General features: G+C 37.8%; 2 protein-coding genes across 3 annotated transcripts; one reads left to right on the top strand and one right to left on the bottom strand.

Moving 5' to 3' along the window:
• Window positions 1–3,425: 3,425 nt before the first annotated feature.
• Window positions 3,426–10,787, bottom strand: LOC139958747 (protein SYS1 homolog). The gene is made up of 4 exons (XM_071956067.1): window positions 10,634–10,787; window positions 9,281–9,476; window positions 8,646–8,713; window positions 3,426–6,966 (listed from the first exon to the last, which is right to left on the bottom strand). The coding sequence occupies exons 2-4, from the start codon at window positions 9,440–9,442 to the stop codon at window positions 6,723–6,725; spliced, it is 474 nt and encodes a 157-aa protein (XP_071812168.1). The 5' UTR covers window positions 9,443–9,476; window positions 10,634–10,787; the 3' UTR covers window positions 3,426–6,722.
• Window positions 10,788–12,900: 2,113 nt separating this feature from the next.
• Window positions 12,901–21,666, top strand: LOC139958679 (uncharacterized). Of its 2 annotated transcripts, XM_071955955.1 has the most exons (6): window positions 12,901–13,365; window positions 13,766–14,214; window positions 15,669–15,900; window positions 17,424–17,702; window positions 18,419–18,549; window positions 19,419–21,666. In XM_071955955.1, the coding sequence occupies exons 2-6, from the start codon at window positions 13,790–13,792 to the stop codon at window positions 20,179–20,181; spliced, it is 1,830 nt and encodes a 609-aa protein (XP_071812056.1). In that variant the 5' UTR covers window positions 12,901–13,365; window positions 13,766–13,789; the 3' UTR covers window positions 20,182–21,666. The 2 variants fall into 2 exon arrangements, with proteins under 2 accessions (XP_071812056.1, XP_071812048.1); XM_071955947.1 differs by having other exon boundaries at window positions 12,903–14,214.
• Window positions 21,667–24,823: the final 3,157 nt, after the last annotated feature.

Here is a 24,823-nt window from a genome sequence, read left to right as displayed (position 1 = left end):
TGCCTCTAGGACCCAAAGTCAACCCGAGAAACATTACACAAATCGAAAAGAAGGTTTTAGCCATTATTTTTTGTATTAAGAAATTGAAAGAAATCAAGGATTATAGGAATGATTATATGTCATATACAAATTTAACAAGCTTTATAGTATTCTCAATCAAACAGGACACACATGGTATATCATATATAGATCACAACTGAATATCAATGTTAGATTGACAACATGTGATAGGACAAGCATGTAATACAAAACTTGTGCTTAATATGTTGTATTTTACACTTCATTCAAGTTACTCCAATTAATGGTAAAGGTTTCATCATCTGGAAAGGATGAGTTTTGTATATATTGTTATCACACCCTCTAGAAGAACAAAGCAGTTGAAAATGTGGCCGCTGACTGAGAGTTCTTTATTGTCTTATATGGCTAGGACACCAGATTTTAAATCTGGTGCGAACAGATTAATCTGGGTTTGAACAACCATCCTTTAACACATCTCTCCAACACTGTACATCCTACAGTGTAACATCCTACAGTGTTACATCATACTATGTAACATCCTACAGTGTTACATCTTACAGTGTAACATCCTACAGTGTAACATCATACAGTGTACATCCTACAGTGTACATCCTACAGTGTACATCCTACAGTGTAAGATCCTACAGTGTAAGATCCTACAGTGTAAGATCCTACAGGGTACATTCTACAGTGTTACATCCTAATATGTTCATCCTACAGTGTAAAATCCTACAGTGTACACCCTACATTGTAAATCCTACAAATGACACCCTTCAGTGTCCATTCTACAGTGTAACATCCTACATTGTAACATCCTACAGTGTAACATTCCACAGGGTACATCCTATATTGTTACATCCTACAGTGTACATCCTACAGTGTACATCCTACAGTGTAACATCCTACAGTGTACACCCTACAGTGAACATCTTAGAGATGACACCCTTCAGTGTACATCCTATAGTGTAACATCCTACAGTGTAACATCATACAGTGTACATCCTACACTGTTCATCCTACAGTAATATACTGGTCATATTCATTTTGCTACATTTTTTTGGCGACAGGCAAACTTACTGTTCGGACAACCAAAATGTAAGGATCCTACTGGTTGTCTGCAGGACAACTAAATTCATTAAAATTTGCCCTGATGTGTGCATTTTATAATTTTTATTCGTGAATTTCTTGAACGACAACATCTAATCATAGAAATCAACTATAGTCTGTGTTAAAATCTTTCACACTCGCCACCAGGTAATAACTGTTAGACAATAGGTAGGATCTCGATTCTCAACCACTAATGATTCGTAACAGTCTATGTACTCACCAAACAAACGAGACCATTACAACAGCGGATCCTGTTCCTGGGATCACAGTGGCCTACAGTACCAAAAGTGAAACAATGTACAATACATGCAGTTCTTCTTCAGTACATATTTCGACTACCGTCACTACATAATCTGCGGTACAATACTAACGGGCAGGGTCAAGAGGGTGTCCAGCAGTTAGTCAATAATGGGCCCCTGAGCATGGCAAGAGCACTGGTCAGCATCAACAAGTATTACCAATCGTGCATATTCAAGTGTCACCTTACTATACACCAGTAATGGTGTCTGTGATGGATTTATTATCTGTTACACTCAGAGACAACATTGAGTGTAACAGATAATAAATCCATCACAGACACCATTACTGGTGTATAGTAAGGTGACACTTGAATATGCACGATTGGTAATACTTGTTGATGCTGACCAGGCCCCTGAGCATGGCAAGAGTAATCTTTGCGTATAATTTGTTCACTTAGGTAACATCTTTCCAGACTAGCAAGAAGAAATGGAAAATGACATAACTTAAAACACAAACAAGAACCCGAACGAAAGCATTAGTTGATTAAGAACAAGCAAGAAGGTAATGCTGATTTTAATTGCGAATTACTTATATATAAGACCTTCAACTATATACATTAGAGCAAGCTGTATTTCCACTTGTATAAGAAATTTCAACTAGTGCAAAAATTCGTTGCATAATAAACCTCTTCTCTCCTATTTTGAGACCAAACACCGTCTGTTCAACATCCAAAATGAAATTAGAGATGATTCCAAAAACAAAAGAGTTATTGTTTCATCATGTAAATATCAGAAGTAACGTAACGTATGATCGTGCTTCATAAAACGCGCAAGAAAACGATTTGTACCAAGAATGCAGTGAATGAAATGAAACTGAAAGTACTGGATTTTGCTATCTTTTTCCGAAACGAATGGTGACAAATTGGTTTTCCAATCGTATTCATTTGTATAAAATCTAGAACCTGTTCCCATTCTCAGTGGCAGCTAGAAGAGTAAAGGAGGTAAAGACCCTGTTAAAGTCTTATTAAATATATCAAGAATTGTTGGATGTGGTTTTGCAAGGTTTTAAATGGATCATGATTGGCATAACAGCTTTCAGCTTCATGCGTGCTTTCCATTCCTTAGGAATAGCGTAAATACCGATAAGAGGATAGTCGTGGATATCATATATTTGAATAAAAGTATTCATCTGTAAATGACGGTTATACGCATCTAGAAGATATGTTACATACATGATGTCTTCTGATACAAAGGCATGTAAAACACAGCCTTAGAGTTGAAAAGTTATCATTGAAATTGGTGATCGTTTTTCTAAAGGAGAGATAGATGAGACCGTTTTATACGGGAAAACTTAGGAGAGTAGTAGCTTGAACAGATAACACCTTTTATTGAGTGAAGATAACACCTAATACTGTCACGGGACCAACAGTCCATTTCAAGCCATGAGTAAAAGGCAATCACAGATAACCAGATCTGAGGCCAGACGACCTCTCACAGCAGTTTAGACATGGTACCGTCACCAACGTTGCACCGCGGACCTTACTTGTTGGTGCATGGTTGTGTAATCAATGTAACTGAAGGTAACAAAGGCCTCCTAATCACATCGAGCCTCAGAGAAATCAGTATCCATCTTGCAAAACTTCCAAACTAAACGAAACGGAGCCATCGTTACTCGCTAGTCTCCCTATAAAAAAGTTGTCAGCCGAAAAATACGTTGATGATGACGCTTTAGCCTATTTGGGATGAAAAACCATACCACAAATGATGACGCTACTGCCCGTCATTCGCCTGTTCACTGAGCTCCAAACCTGTGACATGTAAAAGATAGGCAGGCTTGCGTGCTGCGGCATACATTTCGAAACCGCCTAGCTTTATCGAGAGAGACTTCAATGACAATGACTGGCCGAGCAACGAAATGTTAAAGAACAAAAACGGCGAAGTTGTAGCATTTTGTAGAACCCTATCACCCCTCCCCCCCCCCCCCCGTCTCAATAATTTGTGAAAGCTACACACGTCTTTGCCAAACCGCTTCTTGTATAGAAAACAAAGAAGTTATAGAAATTTAGTGATATTCACAGTTTATTTAGTTTGTGAAAGACTATTTTTTGCAACAAACGTGGTATTTTCACTGCTTGTCTTTCTATTTAACAATTGCATCAAAATAAATAACTTTTTCATATCACACAAAGTTTCAACAACGTTTAACTGAAAAAGGAACTGTGATTTTTATGCAGAAATGTATTTCATTCTAAGCTACGATGGCTTAACAGGGACACAAGAAAAAAATAGTGCCTCAATATCTCAACATTTTGACTTTTCATCTCATTATTATGACTTTAAAAGTCAAAATAATGAAAACTAATCATGAAAACGTTAGTGGTTCCGATGCTAAACATATTCATAGTGTGGTAAGCCATACATGTTAATATACATGACATTGTGCACAAAATGAAGAATATTATATATTGACTTATACTGCAACATATAAAGGAAGGTACCAGGAATCAGTTATCATGTTTGACAAAGCCTATTTAGTGACATAGTATAAAATCAGATACATGCATGAGTATTAATGAGGTCAAATTTTTTATGATCTCATGAGCATGTATCTACATACATTGTATTATCCAAGTACATGTATAAAACTAACTAGACATGTTATTTCAGAGATATCTGATTAAGAATGTTATGTTCACTGTTTAATATTCATAATATGCATCCACAAACAACACAGTTGATATATGAATGTAGTGTGACAAAACTAATATAGCAAGGATGAGAACCATGGAACATTTGGTTCTTGATATAAGGTTGGAGACGTTTTGACAATGTGCTTATTATGTGCCAACATCACCAGACCAGTGTGAACCAAATTTTAGGTTAAGCCCCGCCTAGTCATTAATATTCATGAGATGAGAATCACAAACAATAGGTCACATCTACTACTCATCATGGGGCATCTATCTACCTTGTGGTTTTTCAGATATCATGTTTGCAAGCTGTTTTGATTATTTCCCATTAATCCCCAACCTCTCAAGACTATTGATGAGGTAAGCTTGTTGTCGCAAAAAACATGTACTTACTATATAGTTACATTACCATACCAAGTGTTAACTAAATCTGACATACGGTTGGAAGAGATAGTGACATTTTAAGAAGTTTTTTGTTAAGCCCCTCCCACTCATTAATATTGACGAGATGGGAACCGCAAACAATATGTCACATCTACACATCATGGGGAATCTACCTACAAAGTATTAAGTTGATTCAACTTGTGTTTGTTGAGATATCCTGTTTACAAGCTGGCCATTACATACAAACACCCAAACATGCATGCCAGCACAACTGCAAAGTTTACCGAGCCTTCGGCATCGTAACCAAAGAGTCAAAATTTTTATTACTAATGTCAAAATAATGAGATTAAAAGTCAAAATTTTATTTATTAATATCATAATGAGAATTTGAGTTGCTAATTTATTTTGCAATGTCCCTATAAAGCCACCATACTTAGTAAAGAGAGTCAAAACACTTAATTGTGGTGTGTACAGTTTCCAATATGATAATATGGTGATAATACACCAATCAGACAATATATATTTATACAACTATGAAATAAGGAGAAAAAAAAGTACCACAGAAGGCTGTGTTATAATCAAGTGCTCTAAACAAGCCTTAAACAAACAGCCCCCCCCCCGCCCCCCTTACAATTACAAGAAAATAAATAGTACATAAAAATGACATTATGCAAATCTATGAAAGAGGTACTTCATTGAAATATATTTAGGGCTATCCTAGATCTATCACACCTTCACAGATGTACTTAGGCTAGCCTACTTTGTATATAAAGGGCTGAACCTGTTAATGCAGGGCAACGCAATATGCTTTGCAAAACGGGCAAATTGCTATACAAGTGTGTACAAGCATAGTTCAGAGCCTTCCATGCTGCTACACACAATGTGAACACTAAAGTATTCCCTTTACTGTCATGTTAAAGCTTACTGCTGCAGTAGCTAACTATGCCTTTACGGAGTAAAAAGAAAGTTGGTACAGGACATTGACCAATACAAAAGCCTGCAATTGTCCTTCATGTTGGAACTTTTCTGCAGTGATATTGAACAACATGATGTTGAATTATTCTTGGTAAGTACCTTGAATAACTTAAATAGTAAGTTTAGAAACAGTACCTGAAGTCATATGAATTGTCACTTGTAGGTTCAAAGTTCAAGAGAAACTACCCTTTCTCTTCGAAGAATTACCCACTCTCTTTTCCTTTCTTGGTACTGAAACAGTTCTTACAGAGTGCTGATACAACATTCCAAGCTGACAAACTACATCAAAACCTGCATTCTGGACACATAGAAACACTCTCAGGAGGTGACAGAAAAGTTCACAAACATATTCAACTGTAGGCCTTTTCACTTTGAGATTGCACAGACTGCTTCTATTCCTTCATTAATATTACTGTAATCTGAACGGCATCTATTTGATTGACTCATTTTGATATTTCATAGGAAGTTCAGTTTGCTATCTCCACAGCTGTTGGTTGTTTAACTGTAGGTAGATATGGTTGTTAAACATCTCTTCTTCGATAGCATATACATGCAAAATAGATCTTCTTCATTCACAGCATATTGTTAAACATATCATGTTTGTTCTAACATCTGGTTTAAAACAACACCTTCAATTTGCTTTCGTTTTGTAACACTTTAGTACATTAACAGGCTGCACCTGTTTGCAAGCTAAATTTTGCAATATATTGCCAAGTTCTTCCATGCTAAAATGCTTGCATGTTACACACTTCCTTCTGCTCACTTTTGTGTGAGGAACCAACACCTTTCCTGCGTACAGTTCTAACGTGTCATGCATATATATCAGCCCCTAGAGACAGATTTCAATATGGCTAGTGGAATTGAAATTATCCTCTGTTCCCAGTGAATCCTGATCAATTTTATTATGTCACAACATTCAACATGTGCACAGAAAAGACCAGTGCATGTATAATGGATAACCTTGTCTGATGCCCCATAGTCCACCATCTCCCATATTGGAAGTAAAGCTAGTTCCATTTGTACACAGATGCTGTCGTATTTCCTGCTGCCACACGGTCTTCCTTAATATGTCTCGTACACATGAATTCATTCTCACCATACCAACAGGTTCCCAATTAAAAGTGATTAGTGAGTCCTTGTCTCCAGTGTGCTGCCTTCTGATTAGTACCTTCTCAACCTCTTGAAACGTTTTTAGTTTCTTTGGTGACTTTCTATTACTTGTTCTCCTGTGAAGCCCATTGCTGAACAAGTTACATCAACCATCTAAGCAAAGGAAAGACTTTCTTGGGAAAAGAATGCATCTCATTCTTCATAAGTCTGCTCTGCTTTTACCATCCAACAATGGAATGGATTTCATTTCTGTCCTCATGCAGAGAAACTCTCCAAGAACTGTTGTTAATGCTACACAGCCTATATTCATCAACCACCAGGCAAATGTCCCAGGGAACTGATGGTTGTAAATCCAACAGAAGAACAGATGAAGGATGTGCATGCTGGCTGCAAAGTCTGTACACTGTTTGGATCTTTGAACAACGAACCAAAGGCCTAATGCACTGTAAAAGAAGGCAACAAAGGTAGAATGATGAACACACATCCTAAAACAGTAAACAACAGCCACAAACTGATTGAAATAGACAAGGCTCTATTACTGATCAATCATGAACTCTTCATTTCAAACAGCAGATCATGTAGACAGACTAGACAATGCCTTCTGAGGCTGTAGTTTGAGTTGAATAGAATACATCAAAGATAACATTTCCCTATGCCATGTTTAGGTGATATATATGATACAGATGGGAATTTTGAAATTTAGGCATTGCTCCTTGTTTAAGACTCTCATTATTTCTCACTACATTATCAGTGTCATAAAGTACGAACTTGAAGAACACTCAAACTTGAATACCTCAGACTTAGTCTGAGTTGAAATCATGCAACCAATTCAATAGCCTACATGAAAGACTATTTTGTAGGAGTAACATATGAAAGTTCTTCATAATGTTCACCAAATTCATTATTTGTACCAACTGCTCTAACTTAAAACCCAATGTTTCATTGAATTTTATGTCAATGTGATTGCAAAATACTTCACTATTCATGAAAAATTGATGATGATTCCCCCCATAAAGTGCTCCCATTTTTTTGTTTAAAAAGTAAGACTTATTAGTCAAGTTAGTTGGAAGCCTGCACCGAGCTATACGGCAAAAAATCCTGAAAATGTTAGCATTGTTAAGTCATAGTATAATCCCTAGTGAACATTTTAATCATAATTTGTGGGAAATAAGTAATTACAAGACGATTCAGAATCATGCCGACGGCTAATAACACAAAGTCTGTAAGTCAGAAATATCTCAGTCACAATGAAATAAACGAAGTAATCAAGTAATCAAATAGTAATTGTCATAGTGCAGGTAGCTCCCAGACCTGTGACATTTACAGCTTTCACTATGAAAACATAAGAGTGATTTATCTACACAGCTTAGCAGTAGGATTTTAAAAATATGGAAATTTTGAACACTTATAATGCTAACTTGTTAAAGTACCAAGAATACAAAAACTTTCGTTTTGGACGAAGGACACTAGTTTTGCTAAACTTCTAAGGTCTTCACGACGACATGCAGTTTATCACTGATTACTGTCTACACTTGGCCATGCTTGATCGCGGTAAGAGTCTGAAAAAAAACCATTTTGAAGATTTGTACCTTTTATAAAGGTTTTTTTTATCAAATATATGATAATTTTCTGATTTGTAACAATTAAGATAGCTAACATAAGCACTGAATCTAGATTTTGGCCAAAGTATATAAGTAGTAAAGAGAAACTTAGACCAAAGATGTACAGTAAAAGCTCACTTTCTTGTCATAAGGTAAAGTAGCACAATTACCAAAAAAGACACAGTTTCCTAAAATATTAACCCTATAATATTCTCCTGGGGTTATTGTCTCAACTAAAGGTTGCTTCTAAGTGCTGCTTGCCAATTACCTATCCCAGCCTATTATAGAAAAGAAAGTAAACCATTAAAAAAAGGGACCTTGTCATCAGATAGTGAATCTGAAAAGCTCAAGGAACATGTCAAGTCCATAAATATTCACTTCTTCTCAATAAGGAAAGAAAAACACAACAATGAAATTATCGATGGATTAAGCTATTAATGAAAATAACCTTTTCATCCTTCCACAGTGTGATAAATTATCAAATTGACAATACAATAGCATTAAATTTGTGATTTACTCACCCAGTCAGAGCATTCAAAACATAAATTGCAGCTATTAATCTTCCCCCACCAGTTCCAAACTCTAAATTCTGAAACAAACATGACGAGAATACAAGTTAGCAAAATTGTAATTAATGCCATCTTTTAATTTGGTACTATTTTCTAATGAAATAGTATATTTTTGTACATTCAGTTGTTATGGAGAGTATCGGGAGACTGACGCTAAGGGGTCAGTTGGGATTAAGCATCTGGGAAAACAGTTGCAATATCTAGTGTATGTCAATAATGGTGATCACTCTTGGTGCCTTAAGTTTCAACATATAAATGTGAGCTAAACGCTTCTAGGGTGCCATTACTGTGCTTATTGAACTTAAAGCATTACTGTAGTGTCATTTGACTTTCCAGCATATTTGGTGGAAAACTGACGTGCCCTGTAATGTAGTGTGCTAATGTACATCATGAATACAACCTCTTCTGCTACCTAAAGGTTTCCTTTCACAATTCACATGGAATGTGCGAAATTACTGATACATTTTAACGAATACTGCCATGACGTTCAGATAAAAGTAATAACAATGTGTAAATCAAAGAAAAATCCATTCTCAGGTGTTCAATGACAATTTTTAATGTTTCTATAACACAAGGTCTTTACTCACTCTATAACTAAAAAGGTGATCTAAACTTTGTGGAACTTGCAGTATTAAATCTACAAAACAAAGCCACAGGCCAAAGCCCATGTAGAAGATGCTTTGCATTGTGGCTATTTGGGATATAATGAGGAAAGGATCCCAGACGTAACTTCGGAATCCACTGGCCATGATCTTGTTAATTTCTCATGACTTTGCTGAAATCCTGTGAACAAAATGAAAACTCAGTTATATTCTCAACATGTACAGGTAATAGATCTTAGCCTCAATATATGACATAAGCAGTGAGAAAGTTTCAATGTCAAGCACACCATGTAAGATATTGTCTCACCAGTAAATATGACACTAAATACGAATAAACTGAGATCATTCAATTCATTTCTGCCAACCACTTCCAACTCCATCATAGCCTCTCCTTAAACAAGCTGTATATATCATACATGTATACATACATACATACATTTCTAATATTTCTTAACACCATATTCTGAAACTTAAGGTCCAAAGTTTGGAATATCTAATATGTCATGTTATAAGAGAAGAAAATGATTTTGGGAAGTTTTAAAAACTATATTGAAAATTTTGCACAATATAATGTAGGCTTGCTTCATACAGTAGGCTCATACTATAACACATCATTAGCAATTACGATTTGCAACCAAGGAGTATCAAAGCAGACAAAATCTACCAAACTAATGCCTCATGTTTTCTCGGATCGAATGATGTCATAATTTATCTAAAAACTAAGTATCCATAGATTGTTCAACCTCTTGCTTATGTACAACTGCAGTCGCATGGTATGCTCAATTATGGCACTATAAAGATTTCAAAGTAGAAATTTACATGTTTCTCTGAAAGTGATACATGTATGTATCTAACTTTGCAAATCTCCATATAATTTCACATATATTTCATGATATTTTGGGCAATTTCAATAGAAATATCTCTGCTTTTAATGCCTTTTGAGTACTTATTACGGCACAGCCTTCAGAGTCAAATACATCTGGAATTCACTTGAATGATAAAACAAGTTACAATACTATCCTATCCACACGTGTCAAGTACTTTATGGTTGTTATCCTAAGCCAAGACCTGAAGTAAACTCTAACAATGAGTGACATCCAGGCTTACGCGGGGCAACCGTTTGAGTGAGTTGATCTTAATCATAATCAAGATAGTTCTGCAATAGAGAAACTCATGTGTCTTGTAATACTAGGCCTAATACACAGTTGTGCGTAGCGTTAATCAGTTTATGCCCAACACGGGACATCTCTGTTAGTTTTACCAGTTTTGCGAAATGTGTACTACTACTAGGACAACTGTGTGGTTTGTTGATTCAAATGGCTCTAGAGCACTTCATACCTTTCAATATCCGAATTTTTTAACTGCTCGAGACTTTGAGAAGACAAACCGAAAACCTACACGAATCCCTGCACGAAACAAATTCTCTATTCAACAGTATTGTCTGGTTGCTTAAAATGCAATATTATGATCACGCGGAAAAATATGGAAATTGACTGACCATATTGGTAACGCAAAATATGCTACACTATTGGCCGCACTGATAGTGCACGGCAGCCGATGAGCCGAGAACACCGCCAATGGTTACATTTTCCATACGTAAAATCTTACACGTCACTTGCGTACGGTAAATCAAAATTTGGACATTTGACTGTTACTCATTTGAGAAATGACGTAATAATCGTCTAGATATTTGCCTTCTCAGTTTCTAGGATCAAATGGATTTGCCTTCCTTCTTTCTCGCAACAGAAGTCGTTTTCTATTGACTTATTTGGAACATGGTCCTTTGCTTAGTGGCATATTACTAAAACTCTTTACCATAACGGTAACGTGGATTTTTATGATGGGATTCCCCCATCCTACCTGCCGCATTGGCAGGGGTGAGTTACAGACATAACATTTTGTTTTAAAAGCGAAAATGGACGGGTTTACAGTCAACGGTGGCGTAAGAGGGTTGTATCTCATTGGAGGAAGGGGAACAATCGCCGAATGATAGTGTCGGTCATTTGATTTTGGTAAGTTGAGAAAGAATCTGCAAAATCACCATTAACGTCCCGATAACTAAAACAACTCCGTGCACCCTCTACCCCAAAAATTCCAGTATTTCAGTACATTTAAAACTTCTTTTAACGACTATTCGTTTTTTTTAAATAACTTTATTAAGTTTCAAACAAATTACCACTTTTATATTATAGTTTTCATTATTTCTCAACAAAAAAAAAATCACATTTTAAAATAAGCGGGCACCTTTCCATTACAAAAATTTCATAACCAAAAAAGGAGGCAATACTTACTTAGACGAGACACACTTTTTAAAATTTTCCCGGGAGGAGAAACGTGCGCGGCTCTACTACCCCTGTTTGCAGTCCCCTGTTTACACCTCCCCACCTCTCTTATCTGGCTATCGTTGTCGTGTTTTCCCGACCTGAGTAGGTCATATAAAGATAACAGAGCGGTTGCCCACTCGTCATTTCGTCTGCTGTATAGGCCCCAACTATGGCACGCTATCAGAGCGTTGTGGTCAGTAGACTTGTGATCTAAGGATTGCAGGTTCGAGCCCTGGCCAGATCATTGCGTTGTGTCCTTGGGCAAGGCACTTTATCTCCATTGCCTCTCTTCACCAAGGTGTATAAATGGAGACCGGAGACCGGATAATACTGTCAGCTGGGCTCTGTTTAGCTGCATGTGGAGGGGTTGTCTCTATGTTTGACAGATTATCGTTGACCGGGGTAATATTGTGATTTGTTAGGCGCTTCTGACGACACTTGTGTCGTAAGGGCGCGGTATAAATGTACATTATCAATATCATGGAAAAGTTTCTTGAGAGTACGTAATCGACCTATTACTTAATCTACAACGCCTGCCACATATATTTGCATGTATGTGGGTCATATAACTACACTGTAGACATGAACATATTTCCACACAGTGTTTACACAAGCCTATTGGTGGTAATCGGCTATGCAGGCTAATTGTAGAGCATGAGATCAATTTACGACCGTGGCAGGTTGATTACGTTATCACAAAACTCTCCTCTAGCGTGCTATAATTGGAGCCAATAAAGCAGACCTTTAACTAACTTACCGTATACTACGTGCTTCAAATTGCACCACACGTGTCTATAACACGTCACATCGTGATGATGATCTAGTCAAAAGCCGTGTGATAGAAATTGACAAAAGAGAGAAAAAAGGAAAAAAAGATACAGTCAAGTTCCTTAGAAAATGGGAATTGAAATTTAAGGGACCCCCCTCCCCCGCCCTGATGGATCTTGACCCTTAATTCACGCTGGTAGTGTCGGGTAGCTCAAACTATTGTCTGTCCTCACGGTTCCTTGTGGATCGTATTACTGAATTGTCTGTTAAAAGGATATAAATACTGTATAATACGGATATACAAGTGACCCGGAATCAGTTCTCTGTATATATATATCTATATATATAGATATATAGATATATTAGATATATATAGATATATCTATATATATCGCAATAATGCAATAAATCAAAGCAGAAATTGTTGATGTTAAAGAACATCATCGTCCCTGGTAATCTCCCCTACAGATGCTCGCAGTTGCCCAACTTGCCCTTCTGACACTTGTAGATGATATTGATCGAGGGCTTACAGGCAGATTGCTTAGCGACAAGGGCCATAGCCAATGCTATTGTTTATGTACAATCAATGCTTGTCATGGTCTTGTGTTTAGCGGTAGACAGTCACAGAATAATAGCGATTAAACGGAAAACACTAACCCTCCGGAGTGCATAGGAGTGTGTGCATAACTGTCAATTCTCCGCAGACATCAGAGTGCTAGTTCTATGAAAGAGGAGATGTGAAGATTTAATATTGCTGTGTGTCTCTCTCTCTCATTTCGTTATCTATAAGGTATATTACTGCGAGTTACCAACTTCTGTCCACAGTACGCTAAACGTTGCCATTACCTTTTTTTGTGGTGCGGTATTTCTCATATTGGAGGTAGGATCTCTCATACTTGAAGAAAACAGAACTGTTCTGAATCTTTCATAACACTCATACGAAAAATATGACAGTGAATCGGAACACTTCATTGTGAGGTAAATAGACAAACTAAATGGATTTCGGTTTAATGCTGATATCTTGTAAATACTGAAATTAGGATCGTTTTACAGGCCCATATCAAGTTATTGCTTGTTTATTTATTATATAGTTCTTTGTAGGCCTATAGTCGGATTTACTGTGTAGGGCCATAGAGCCAGCTGTTGGAACGGTATCTCCATGGCAGAGGGTGCCAGTGGGGGAAGGGCTGAACGTCGGCTCATGCTGACTCTTCAACAACCTCTCAGTTTTACATCGAGCTTGAATAAATTATCTGTCTGAGTTATTATAAATCTAGAAAATTTGAACGATCGGAATCAGTGACAGTGCCTGGAATATCAGCACGTGATCAAAAGAATTGATTTTGTAATATACTAAATCATCTAATCTCATCTCAAGCTCATCTCAATAACCTATACAATCATGAAGGTTGGTGTGAGGGACGCCGGTGGACGATTTGTGCGCTCTTTCGATGTCCTTGTCAAGCTCCCGTGGGGTAACATTATTACCTTGATAGTGCAACATAATATGACCGTGGAAGAATTACAATCTCTTGTGGAATTTTCATCTGGTATACCGTCCCAACTTTTCCAGTTATCATATAAATCGAATCACATCTTGGATGACGGTGAGGTTACCCTTCATGAAGTTAAAGTTACCCAGGGGACACAATTTCGAGTTTCGGTGTTAGCGGAGTATGAGAGACTCATAAACTCAACAGTTAAAGGACACGTCGACAATGTAATGGATGAAATACATCGGGTCAAAGGTGATGAAGAGATTACCTTCAGAAAAGGAGTGGTACTTTATCTTTCAGCTCATAAAGGACACCAGCATCTCCTAGAAAGGTACTTTTACAATTGATTAAAAGGTTAAGGACTTCAGTATTAAAAAAATCCCACGCGTACTCACCTTTCATCCTCATCCTACGCATACTCACATTCTATCCTCATCCCACGCATACCTACCTTCTATCATCATCCCATGCATACCTACCTTCTATCATCATCCCACGCATACTTATCTTTCATCCTCATCCCACGCATACTTACCTTTCATCCTCATCCTATGCATACTCACCTTCTATCCTCATCCCACGCTTACTTACCTTCTATTCTCATCCCACACAAACTTACCTTCTATCCTCATCCCACGCATACTTATCTTTCATCCTCATCCCCCGCATACTTACCTTTCATCCTCATCCTACCCATACTCACCTTCTATCCTCATCCCAAGCATACTTACCTGTCATCCTCATCCCACGCATACCTACCTTCTATCCTCATCCCACGCATACTTACCTTGTATCCTCATCCCACGCATACTTACCTTCTATCCTCATCCCACGCATACTTACCTTTCATCCTCATCCCACGGATACTTACCTTCTATCCTCATCCCACGCATACTTACCTTTCATCCTAATCCCACGCATGCTTACCTTCTATCCTCATCCCACGCATACTTACCTTTCATCCGCATCCCACGCATACTCACCTTCTATCCCTATTCCACGCATACCTACCTTCTATCCTCATCCCATGCATATTTACCTTCTATCCTCATTCCATGCATACTTACCTTTCATCCTCATCCCCCGCATACTTACCTTTCATCCTAATCCCACGCATACTCACCTTCTATCCTAATCCCACGCATACTTACCTTTCATCCTAATCCCATGCATGCTTACCTTCTATCCTCATCCCACGCATACTTATTTTTCATCCTCATCCCACGCATACTTATCTTTCATCCTAATCCCACGCATACTCACCTTCTATCCTTATCCCGCGCATACCTACCTTCTATCCTCATCCCATGCATATTTACCTTCTATCCTCATTCCATGCATACTTACCTTTCATCCTCATCCCCCGCATACTTACCTTTCATCCTAATCCCACGCATACTCACCTTCTATCCTCATCCCCCGCATACTTACCTTTCATCCTCATCCTCATCCCACGCATACCTACCTTCTATCCTCATCCCACGCATACTTACCTTCTATCCTAATCCCACGCATACTTACCTTCTATCCTCATCCCACGCATTTACCTTTCATCCTCATCCCACGCATACTTACCTTTCATCCGCCATTTCATCTATCTATGGTCACCATTTGGGGTAAACTTTTGTTTGCTGTCTCCAAGTACAGTTTTGTTGTTGTTGTTAGATATCGAAAACTTTTGAGAAGCCTCTTTCGATTTTGTTTGAGTAGATGTGCGGGTATTTCACTGGCAACGGCTTGTTTTGTTTTCATTTGTTATATGAATAGTTTATGTTGTCATTGCAGGTCAATGAGCGATACTGCAGAGCCATCATTTACTACCAATTCGCTGAGAACACCCCTACATGCTGCTTGTGCAATGGGGAACCTTGCCTGTGTTGAAATTTTACTGCAACACGATGCTTCACACACAGTTAAAGACAAATATGGACAAAGTCCGTTGGAGACTGCATTTAGTTGTGGACACAGAGAAGTCCAACTCCGAATTCATCAACACCAGAAGTCCATTTCTCGTCAAGTAAGAATAGTCATTATTTTCTCCCTGATTTAACTGCGAATAAGCAAAATAATAATGTAGCTCATATATCCAAGGCAAAATAAATTTACTGAGCTTTTGTTAATTCCAACTGCTCTTCAACAGAATAGCCTTCAGTTTCAAGATAATTTTCGGATGTGAAGTAAGCGAAAAACATCACCGAACATAATTATATTGATAAAAGTAATCAACCACTATATGTTTGAGTTAGTGACTATCTGGAGGTGTGCCAAGGTCGGGCGTGAACGGAAAGAGCGCCGTCTTAATATATCGTGTTACTTTCAATCCACCAAACTGCAGACATGCGAGCTGATGGCATTATGGGTACAAACTGCCAAAGTGTGGTAAATGAACATACTGAATCATCAAAACATTGCATTTTTGGACAGAAGTTACTATGATAAGTTATTCCATACCCCCCTCATTTACCGAAAGGGAAACCTACGCAGTCGCTCTTACTGACCTTGTAAAATTGTGAGGGGACCGCGGATTGCAAATGCGGCAATGACTACAGTGCATATTGCAAAGTTTGTAATTACTATTACGGTTTGAGTCGTCCAACACGTCATCATACAGAATCGTTGTACTCAAAGCCGAAGCCAAAGTGAATTAATCAGGTCACACATCCGGAGTCTATGCATGCTAAGTTCTTCATACCGCCGTCATTTCCTTTCGGGAAACATTTCATTCTGTAGTTTGATTTGGTGATTAGAAGTCGTCAAAATGGGTTGTATTTACGCCCACTTATAGATCTCTTAGTTAGATCTAGGGTTACTCAAAGGGGCTCATCCACAAGGCGCTGTAACATCGGTCCTGACGAAAATTTACGAGCTGCATTCTTTAACCGCAAATCATAAGGGTGTACTGTACCATGAGTTCATCACAATGGTAGTACATAAATAATAAAATGAATAATAATTAGTTACATATAATAAAGCGTTTCAAAGCGCTTTTCACACACAACATCGTTCGTAATTAATAAAGAAGAGATATCCCTCGATCCATATTTTCAAAGCTCCAAGTCAACCGTAACTGTGTTATGCGCCATAACTTGAACAAGTCTCTAAACCATGTTTGTCTTTCGGCGAAACTGTGTTGAGCCATGAACAAGAAATCAGTCGCAAATGCACCAGCATGTTTGCAGCTTATGAGCGCTTTCTTGTGATTGTGTTACGTGTTTAAATTCAGATAGTTTAACATTACAGACCACACACGTTAGGCCCAGAGCCTTAGCTCTTTATCTACTGCTCTGGTTAGGACCGATATGATAGCGCACCCTGTGGAGACCATTGGAGAGAGAGCCTTCATCTGTGTGAATATGACATGGTCGGAATCATCACACTGTACCTCAGGAATACAGCTTAATATGAATGACACGTGCATGACACGACATGGTCGAGAGTTACTATGAATAAGACAAAAAACGATGGAAATATATACGAAACAATAATATATGGGGTGATATGATGGAAAGTTAGTTTGCTTCACTTCTGCTTTTCCAACAGCAAAAGTTCGTTGGACTGAAGACTGTCTCTAGTAGTTGGTCTAAGAGCCCTCGTTTTCCCTTGTCTCGTCTTGGGAGGAGTGTTTCTCCCGTCATAGCTCTAAGAGATCTAGCCATTCAACCAAGCCCAGAATTGACTGTGACATCGTTTTCTGAGAAGAGAACTGAAATCGAACGAGATGATGTCTTGGGAGAAGATGGAAGAGAAACGGATACTTTTGGAGAAGAATACAGCGTGGGTGAGGGCTTTGATTCGACGAGGGAGTCATCACCCAAAGCTGTAAGTATAACTTGTTATTTGGTGGACTTAGAAGCAACAGAGTAGACAAAAGAACAGGTGAAATAGAGATGGTATCGTTGAGTTACGTAAGCGGCTACGTTCTTCATGTAATACTTAAGGTAAAAAGTCTTTCCTTATTAATGAGGTTTAAGAGTCGATACGATGCAGTTTTGATGATACGCAAATGGACTAGAAATCGAGAAATATAAAGCCAAGCATATCCGCTTTTCCATTATCACGCCCTCACGCTCGACAGGTACATAATGTGATATGGGCATGTGTTTGTATGACCCGACAACATGCGTATTTGAATGATAAGGCGTACATCGCTTATCGTATCTGATCATGATATACACAGATTTATTTAATAATAAAACCTTGCACAGAGACTGGGTAGGTAAACGAGTTTCGACTGAATCCGGCATCTACTATACGAATTATTTTATAACATAGGAAGCAGGAAAGAACACAGTATGTTGTTAAGGAAAACTTAAGTAATTGTAATAATGTATAACTACCGGTACATATAGGAGTAAAAGTAAAGTACCGGTATATTCACAATAATAGACACATTGTTATTGTGTATTTTTTGTGTTTTTTATCAGATTTAAAGAATACATTATGTTGTGATGAAATATGAAGCAGGAAAGAATACAGTATGTTGTTAGGGAATCATAGCTTTTCCTTTTCAGCGTTTTAATTTTGTTTCGTATCAGACAAGAAAGATTATCAGTAAATCCAAGAGAAGACCAAAAACAGCTCCACCTCTGAGAAATTACACAGTGAAAGAAGAGGAACAAGGACAGGAGGCGCCCGATCGAAGTGGAGTTCATAATCCGCGAGACAGGTAAATAAATAGTATAGTATATAGCATATAAATATATGTCGTATATACAATATAGTATATAAATATATGTAGAATATAATATAGTATATTGATATTATATAGTATATAATATAGTATATTGATATATGTAGAATATATAATATAGTATATTGATATATGTAGTATATAGTATATAAATATATGTCGTATATACAATATAGTATATAAATATATGTAGAATATAATATAGTATATTGATATATGTAGAATATATGATATAGTATATTGATATATGTAGTATATAGTATATAAATATATGTAGTATAAATAAATATATGTATAGTATCTATAATATAGTATATACTAGAAGAACATAGAACATAGCAAATATTTAATATAAAGAACAAAAGGTTTTCATAGCCAAATTCCAATACCCACCGGAGTCGTCACTCAAGCAAAATTGTACATCATGGTATGGAGTGCTTTCTTGCATTGACGAATATTGCGCTAAGACCATTACTTCCATCAAGGCCAGATGCATACAAAGGTCCTTATACTATCTTAGCCCTTGCTATACGTGATAAGCACATATCTTGATACAGCTATATAGCATTGACTACATCGTACTTAAATACAGATGATTTTCTATGATTCGACTCTTTCAACATTCGCAACGCAATCTACAAGGATGAAGTCCACGCAAGTTAAACCCTGCTCTTTCCGAAGAAAAACCCAACTCATTATTAAAATGTAACTTTAAAAAATAGCCATTCCACTATCGTCAGTATGTATAGCCAAATGATCCTTCCTTTTCATATCTGTTGCCATTAGTTACACCTATAAGCGGTTCAGCGTCGGAAAAGTGTTCATATGTTTTGTTTTATCTACAGATCAAAGCGACGCGAAAAAGATGAGAACACCAGCCTCAAAAGTCATCCAGACGCTTCTGAAAATTCTTCCAAATCGCCCTCTATTAATTCATTTACTAATGGAAGATACAACAAACCTCGCTATTACTTTGACTACCAGCAGAGACCCACTTTTCAGCCCGAAAATCACAGCAGGATATTTGTTATACGACAATCTCAAGAAAAACCTTCGCTTGCGAGGAAACTTGCGAAGGGCAGACCTTCAACAGCACCGCCACATCGGGGACGTCACACAGCAACTCAAGAAGAAAATGACAATGCATTTCGAGAATGGTTACAAAACAAATCACAGGGCGCTAAGGACGACATAATGATACGAAAAGTTTCAAGAATGATCGAAGAGGCATCTGGGAGGACAATGGTCCAAGAAGCGAATGATAAATATCAGGGCGCTACACAGAAGAAAGGAATATCATTTGAAGAGTGGCAAAAAATGAAGACGAGACAAAAACGTACAGAGGAGAGCAAATATAAAACGAAAACAGCATCACATGATACGGGGACATGTAGACCTAAAACGAAAAATGAATTTTTAAGAAGAAGCTCAGTTTCAGAGTGGTATGAAGAGAAAGTTCGAGAGGAAAAGCGACAAAAGAACAAGACAAAGACAACAGAGAGGATGAAGGAGGCAGAAACGACATTCAATAAATGGTCTTTACGGAAAGAGTGGTATCAATTAGGGAGGTTATCATCAACCATGGAAAAGAAAAATGGAGTGATATAAGAACTATAACCTGATACTGTCAGGTTGTGTACCACAATTAATTATTGCATTGCTTTAAACGAGGATAAATTAGTAGTCACTTCCAATTGCCACAGAGGGTGTAGACTAAAAATGTTTATATCATGTGAGGGCGTTGTGGTCAAGTGGTTACGGCAGTGGACTTGTGATCTAAGGTTTGCAGGTTCGAGTACTGGCCAGATCATTAGGTTGTGTCCTTGGACAAGACACTTATCTCCATTGCCTCATTCACCCAGTTGTATAAATGTGGGGGGGGGGGCTGTGTGATAAACTGTCAGTTGGGCGCTGTTTAGCTGCCTTGGGCTGTTTAGCTGTCCTTGGGCAAGACACTTATCTCCATTGCCTCTATCACCCAGTTGTATAAATGTGGGAGGGGGGGGGCTGTGAGATAAACTGTCAGTTGGGCGCTGTTTCGCTGCTGCCATTTGGAGGGATTGTCTCTATGTTTGACATGTTATCATTGACCAGGGTAATACTAATAGTGTGATGCGCCTTGAGCACCGTTCTGTGGATATGTCTGCGCTATATGAACCCTCTATAGTATTAACATAAATATTAAGCATTGCATACATTAAGACATTGCATACATTAAGGTTGCGGCACGTGGTCGTTGGGTTACAGCGGAGACGTCACTATGTAGCTATTGAAACTATTTCAGAGCGACGGTCGTCGAGAACAAATTGATGGTTTCGGGAGAAAAGTTGTCCGCAAATACTCAATTCCCTTCCGGGGGATAACAAGCGTCCCTATGTGTCTAGGGGTGGGTGCTTGGCATGCTATATGGGTCAAGGCGTCGTTGTAGGAGAAATTTTGCGATTTGTCTGGAAAATCATGACGTTTTTCGGGATAACAAGTATCGGAAGCTTCTAAATTTCAGCAGGGCGATGATCCCATGCTGCACTCAGGCATTCGGAGTAGTCTGATGGTAGCCAGGTTTATCGGGAAGGATTTTGTACTGTATATGAGTACATGTATCATGATGAACGAATTCGAAAATAATAACACTGTTATAATCTTAGATGGTTAATCGTAGGCCTAAGGAATATCATTTCTGTATTGTTTGATCATCACCGGTAGTTTGTATGCAAGAAATGTGCATAGCCTATATGAGCGTTTTCTGCTTGTAATTTCCGCAGCAGACTTCATCACAGCTCACGTTGTACACAGTAAGTACTCAAGAAATGCACAAGATCAAGTTTTTTGATATGAACAACCAGGATTAGTTTTCACGTAGCCATGAGAATTAGACAGTGGCCTAGCCTAAATCTTTAAAAATGTATAAGGTGTAATCGCTGGCGGTGGGGTCGTTCCACAGAAGTGTAATTTTTGTAGATGTTTCGACGAATATATCGGAAAGTTTGACGTCCTACTCATCTACACATATCTACGTTGTTTTTATCTAAGAATTTCGACTTGTCAACTCGATAGCTGGTGTCTTTTATCAAAAATATACGTGTTATCATTTTATTTCGGCATGGTAAAGTTTCATTTCGAAGATTTATGGCATTATGGCATATCGTTTTATGGCATTGTTTAAATTGCCATGATTTCATCTCGAAATGTTGAACTACCGGTATATAGGGGTAAAGGTAATCTCATGTATAACTACCGGTATATCTAGTAGTAAAGGTAATGTCATGTATAACTACCGGTATATATAGGAGTAAAGGTAATGTCATGTATAACTACCGGTATGTGTAGGAGTAAAGGTATTGCCATGTATAACTACCGGTATATATAGGAGTAAAGGCAATGTTATGTATAACTACCGGTATATATAGGAGTAAAGGTAATGTCATGTATAACTACCGGTATATATAGGAGTAAAGGTAATGTCATGTATAACTACCGGTATATATAGGAGTAAAGGTAATGTCATGTACAACTACCGGTATGTATAGGAGTAAAGGTAATGTCATGTATAACTACCGGTATATATAGGAGTAAAGGCAATGTCATGTATAGGCCCCTAACTACCGGTAAGTGTAGGAGTATAGGTAATTTCATGTACTACTACCGGTATATATAGGAGTAAAGGTAATGTCATATATAACTACCAGTATATATAGGAGTAAAGGTAATGTCATGTATAACTACCGGTATATCGAGGGTTAGAGGTACTGTCATGTATAACTACCGGTATATATAGGAGTAAAGGTAATGTCATGTATAGGCCCCTAACTACCGGTAAGTGTAGGAGTATAGGTAATTTCATGTACAACTACCGGTATATATAGGAGTAAAGGTAATGTCATATATAACTACCAGTATATATAGGAGTAAAGGTAATGTCATGCATAACTACCGGTATATCTATAGGGTTAGAGGTAATGTCATGTATAACTACCGGTATTTATAGGAGTAAAGGTAATGTCATGTATAACTACCCGTCTATACACAATATTAGACACATTATTATTGTGTATTTTTGTGTTTTAAGATCCATACAAATAAACAAGGCATATCTAAAACGCATCAGCTTCATGGCCTTTGTCTCCATGGTCCCATTAGAGCTTGAGATACACTCCTCTTTCGAGGTGTTTTTTTTTCCGGCCCCCAAAATGCTAGTTGGTCTCGAAATCGATCTAAACCCCAAAACGGCATATTTGATGGCACTCGCAATTAAACACAACATGTAAAAAAATTGGGTCTAAGTTTATTTGTGCTCATCAAATACAAAACCATCTAATTGAAAGAACTATCGCTTACATGTCAGCATTAATATGCAGATAAACTCACACAAAGTGTTCTTCCCAATCAGGTGTAGAGGATTCCATACACAAGTATCCATAGAGAAATAAGACACCTATAATTGTCTTCAAACTTACGGTGTTCTTTATGCAATTTTCTGTGTAGTTCTTAATTGCATTTGTAATAAATTTGGTGGTCAATTTTACTAATGGGTGTTTATTTCGATAATACCACATTTTTCTCCTTCTCCGCGGTTGTGTTCACCAATCTGTCACTCTGAGTTCCAGTGTTGAATAAGACCCACAATACCACATTTAGTGAGTACCATTCAGTTGATTAACATAGCATGACCACTTGATGGTTATGACAAATAGTTTCATATGCACAGTAGTATAACTTTCTGCTAACCAGATGTATTAAATATGCTTCACCTAGCCAGTTGCTTTAAAGGCAAACACATCAGTATATCTTGTGACACTAACTCAGCATACAAGGCATGTATATTCCAGTATTTGTAACTACAGAGATGAAATGAGTGGTTTTGTAGTCTAGGTGCATTTTCATTAATTTCTTCCCATAAATTTACGACTAACGCCACACTTAAAAGCAGAACTTGAATAAAATATCAAATGGCAATCAAAGAACATGATGGGAACACTTTCCGACAACCAGTCGGGTAATCAGGGGAGGGGCGGGGGCGATAACCCCCAGTGAAATGTCCTTCCCCGCCCCTCCTATCCGATGGCGGTGGTTGAGATAGCGATGACTGCGATGATGACGATGATGGTGATGATGACCACGACGATGATGCCAATCACGATGACGACTACAGTGACGATCCCGATGGGGATTCATATTCAGCTTGAAATTCCTTTTTAAATTTATCCGCATCTATAGTGCCCATGCGCATACTGAGACAAAGACGTCTTCAAACCTTCATAATTTAGTCTGGCCAACTATGACCCGTAAGAACACACTTTTGATCTCAATTAAAATTAATACAACTTGGATTAAAGTTTAGTGTTAGTGAATATACATATATACTTGATTTGGTTTACTAAGCTATAACTTGAACCTATGCCATCTCTTTTACGTGTCAAGTGTGAACAAAGTGTTTGCTTATTCTTGTCAGCCTTATTGATATTGTGCTAATTTAAGATTTTATTTAAGAGTATCAAGGTTAAGTCCGTTTATCAATGTTAAGTAAAGCATTTGGCCACGATAACAGACGTCTTGCTAAAAATATAATGCTTATCAGATTGTCCATGTGTACACTGGTAGACGGCATCAATCAGGGAGAGACATACTGCATGAAGCTTTAACCATGTTTTAATCATTCATGAATGTGTTAGTGAGACACGTATACAACGAATACCCATGAAAATCGTTACACGCACCAAGTGTGCAGTCCCGGCATCGGTTATACAGTTACAGAGTTGTTGAAGATGAATGTCAGCTTGCGGCTTTGATAAGCCAATGAGGCTTTTTCGCGAGTTCCTGTTGCAGGAGGATCTGAAATACATACATACGGGTTAAGAGGAGTCTGGGAAACACTTTTAAGCCCTGGCGAACACACCATACACATACAGACACGTTGCGTCACATGTAGCATATTGCGTCACATTGCGTCATAGCACTCCCATCACCTAGTATTATGTGACTATGATGGACCTCATGCAACCAGTAAATTATTCACATCATGTATTTACATGACAACCGTTGTTATGCGAAATGATAGAGCACTAATAGGCTGCAACAGCCAGCTAACTATAGTATCCCAACCCTGTGTATAAATAGTATGTAATCTACCCGCACCCTGTGTATACATAGTATGTAAATCTATACATAATATCTATATATACTGTGTATGCATAGTAAATCTATTGGTTTTTTCCCTTGAACTTTGGAATGTAAAATTGTTACATTGAATCGT

This window comes from Apostichopus japonicus, chromosome 3, assembly GCF_037975245.1.
Source record: "Apostichopus japonicus isolate 1M-3 chromosome 3, ASM3797524v1, whole genome shotgun sequence".
Lineage (NCBI taxonomy): Eukaryota > Metazoa > Echinodermata > Holothuroidea > Aspidochirotida > Stichopodidae > Apostichopus > Apostichopus japonicus.
The sequence above is the reverse complement of the archived record's forward strand: the minus strand, read 5'-3'. Positions and strand labels throughout refer to the sequence as shown.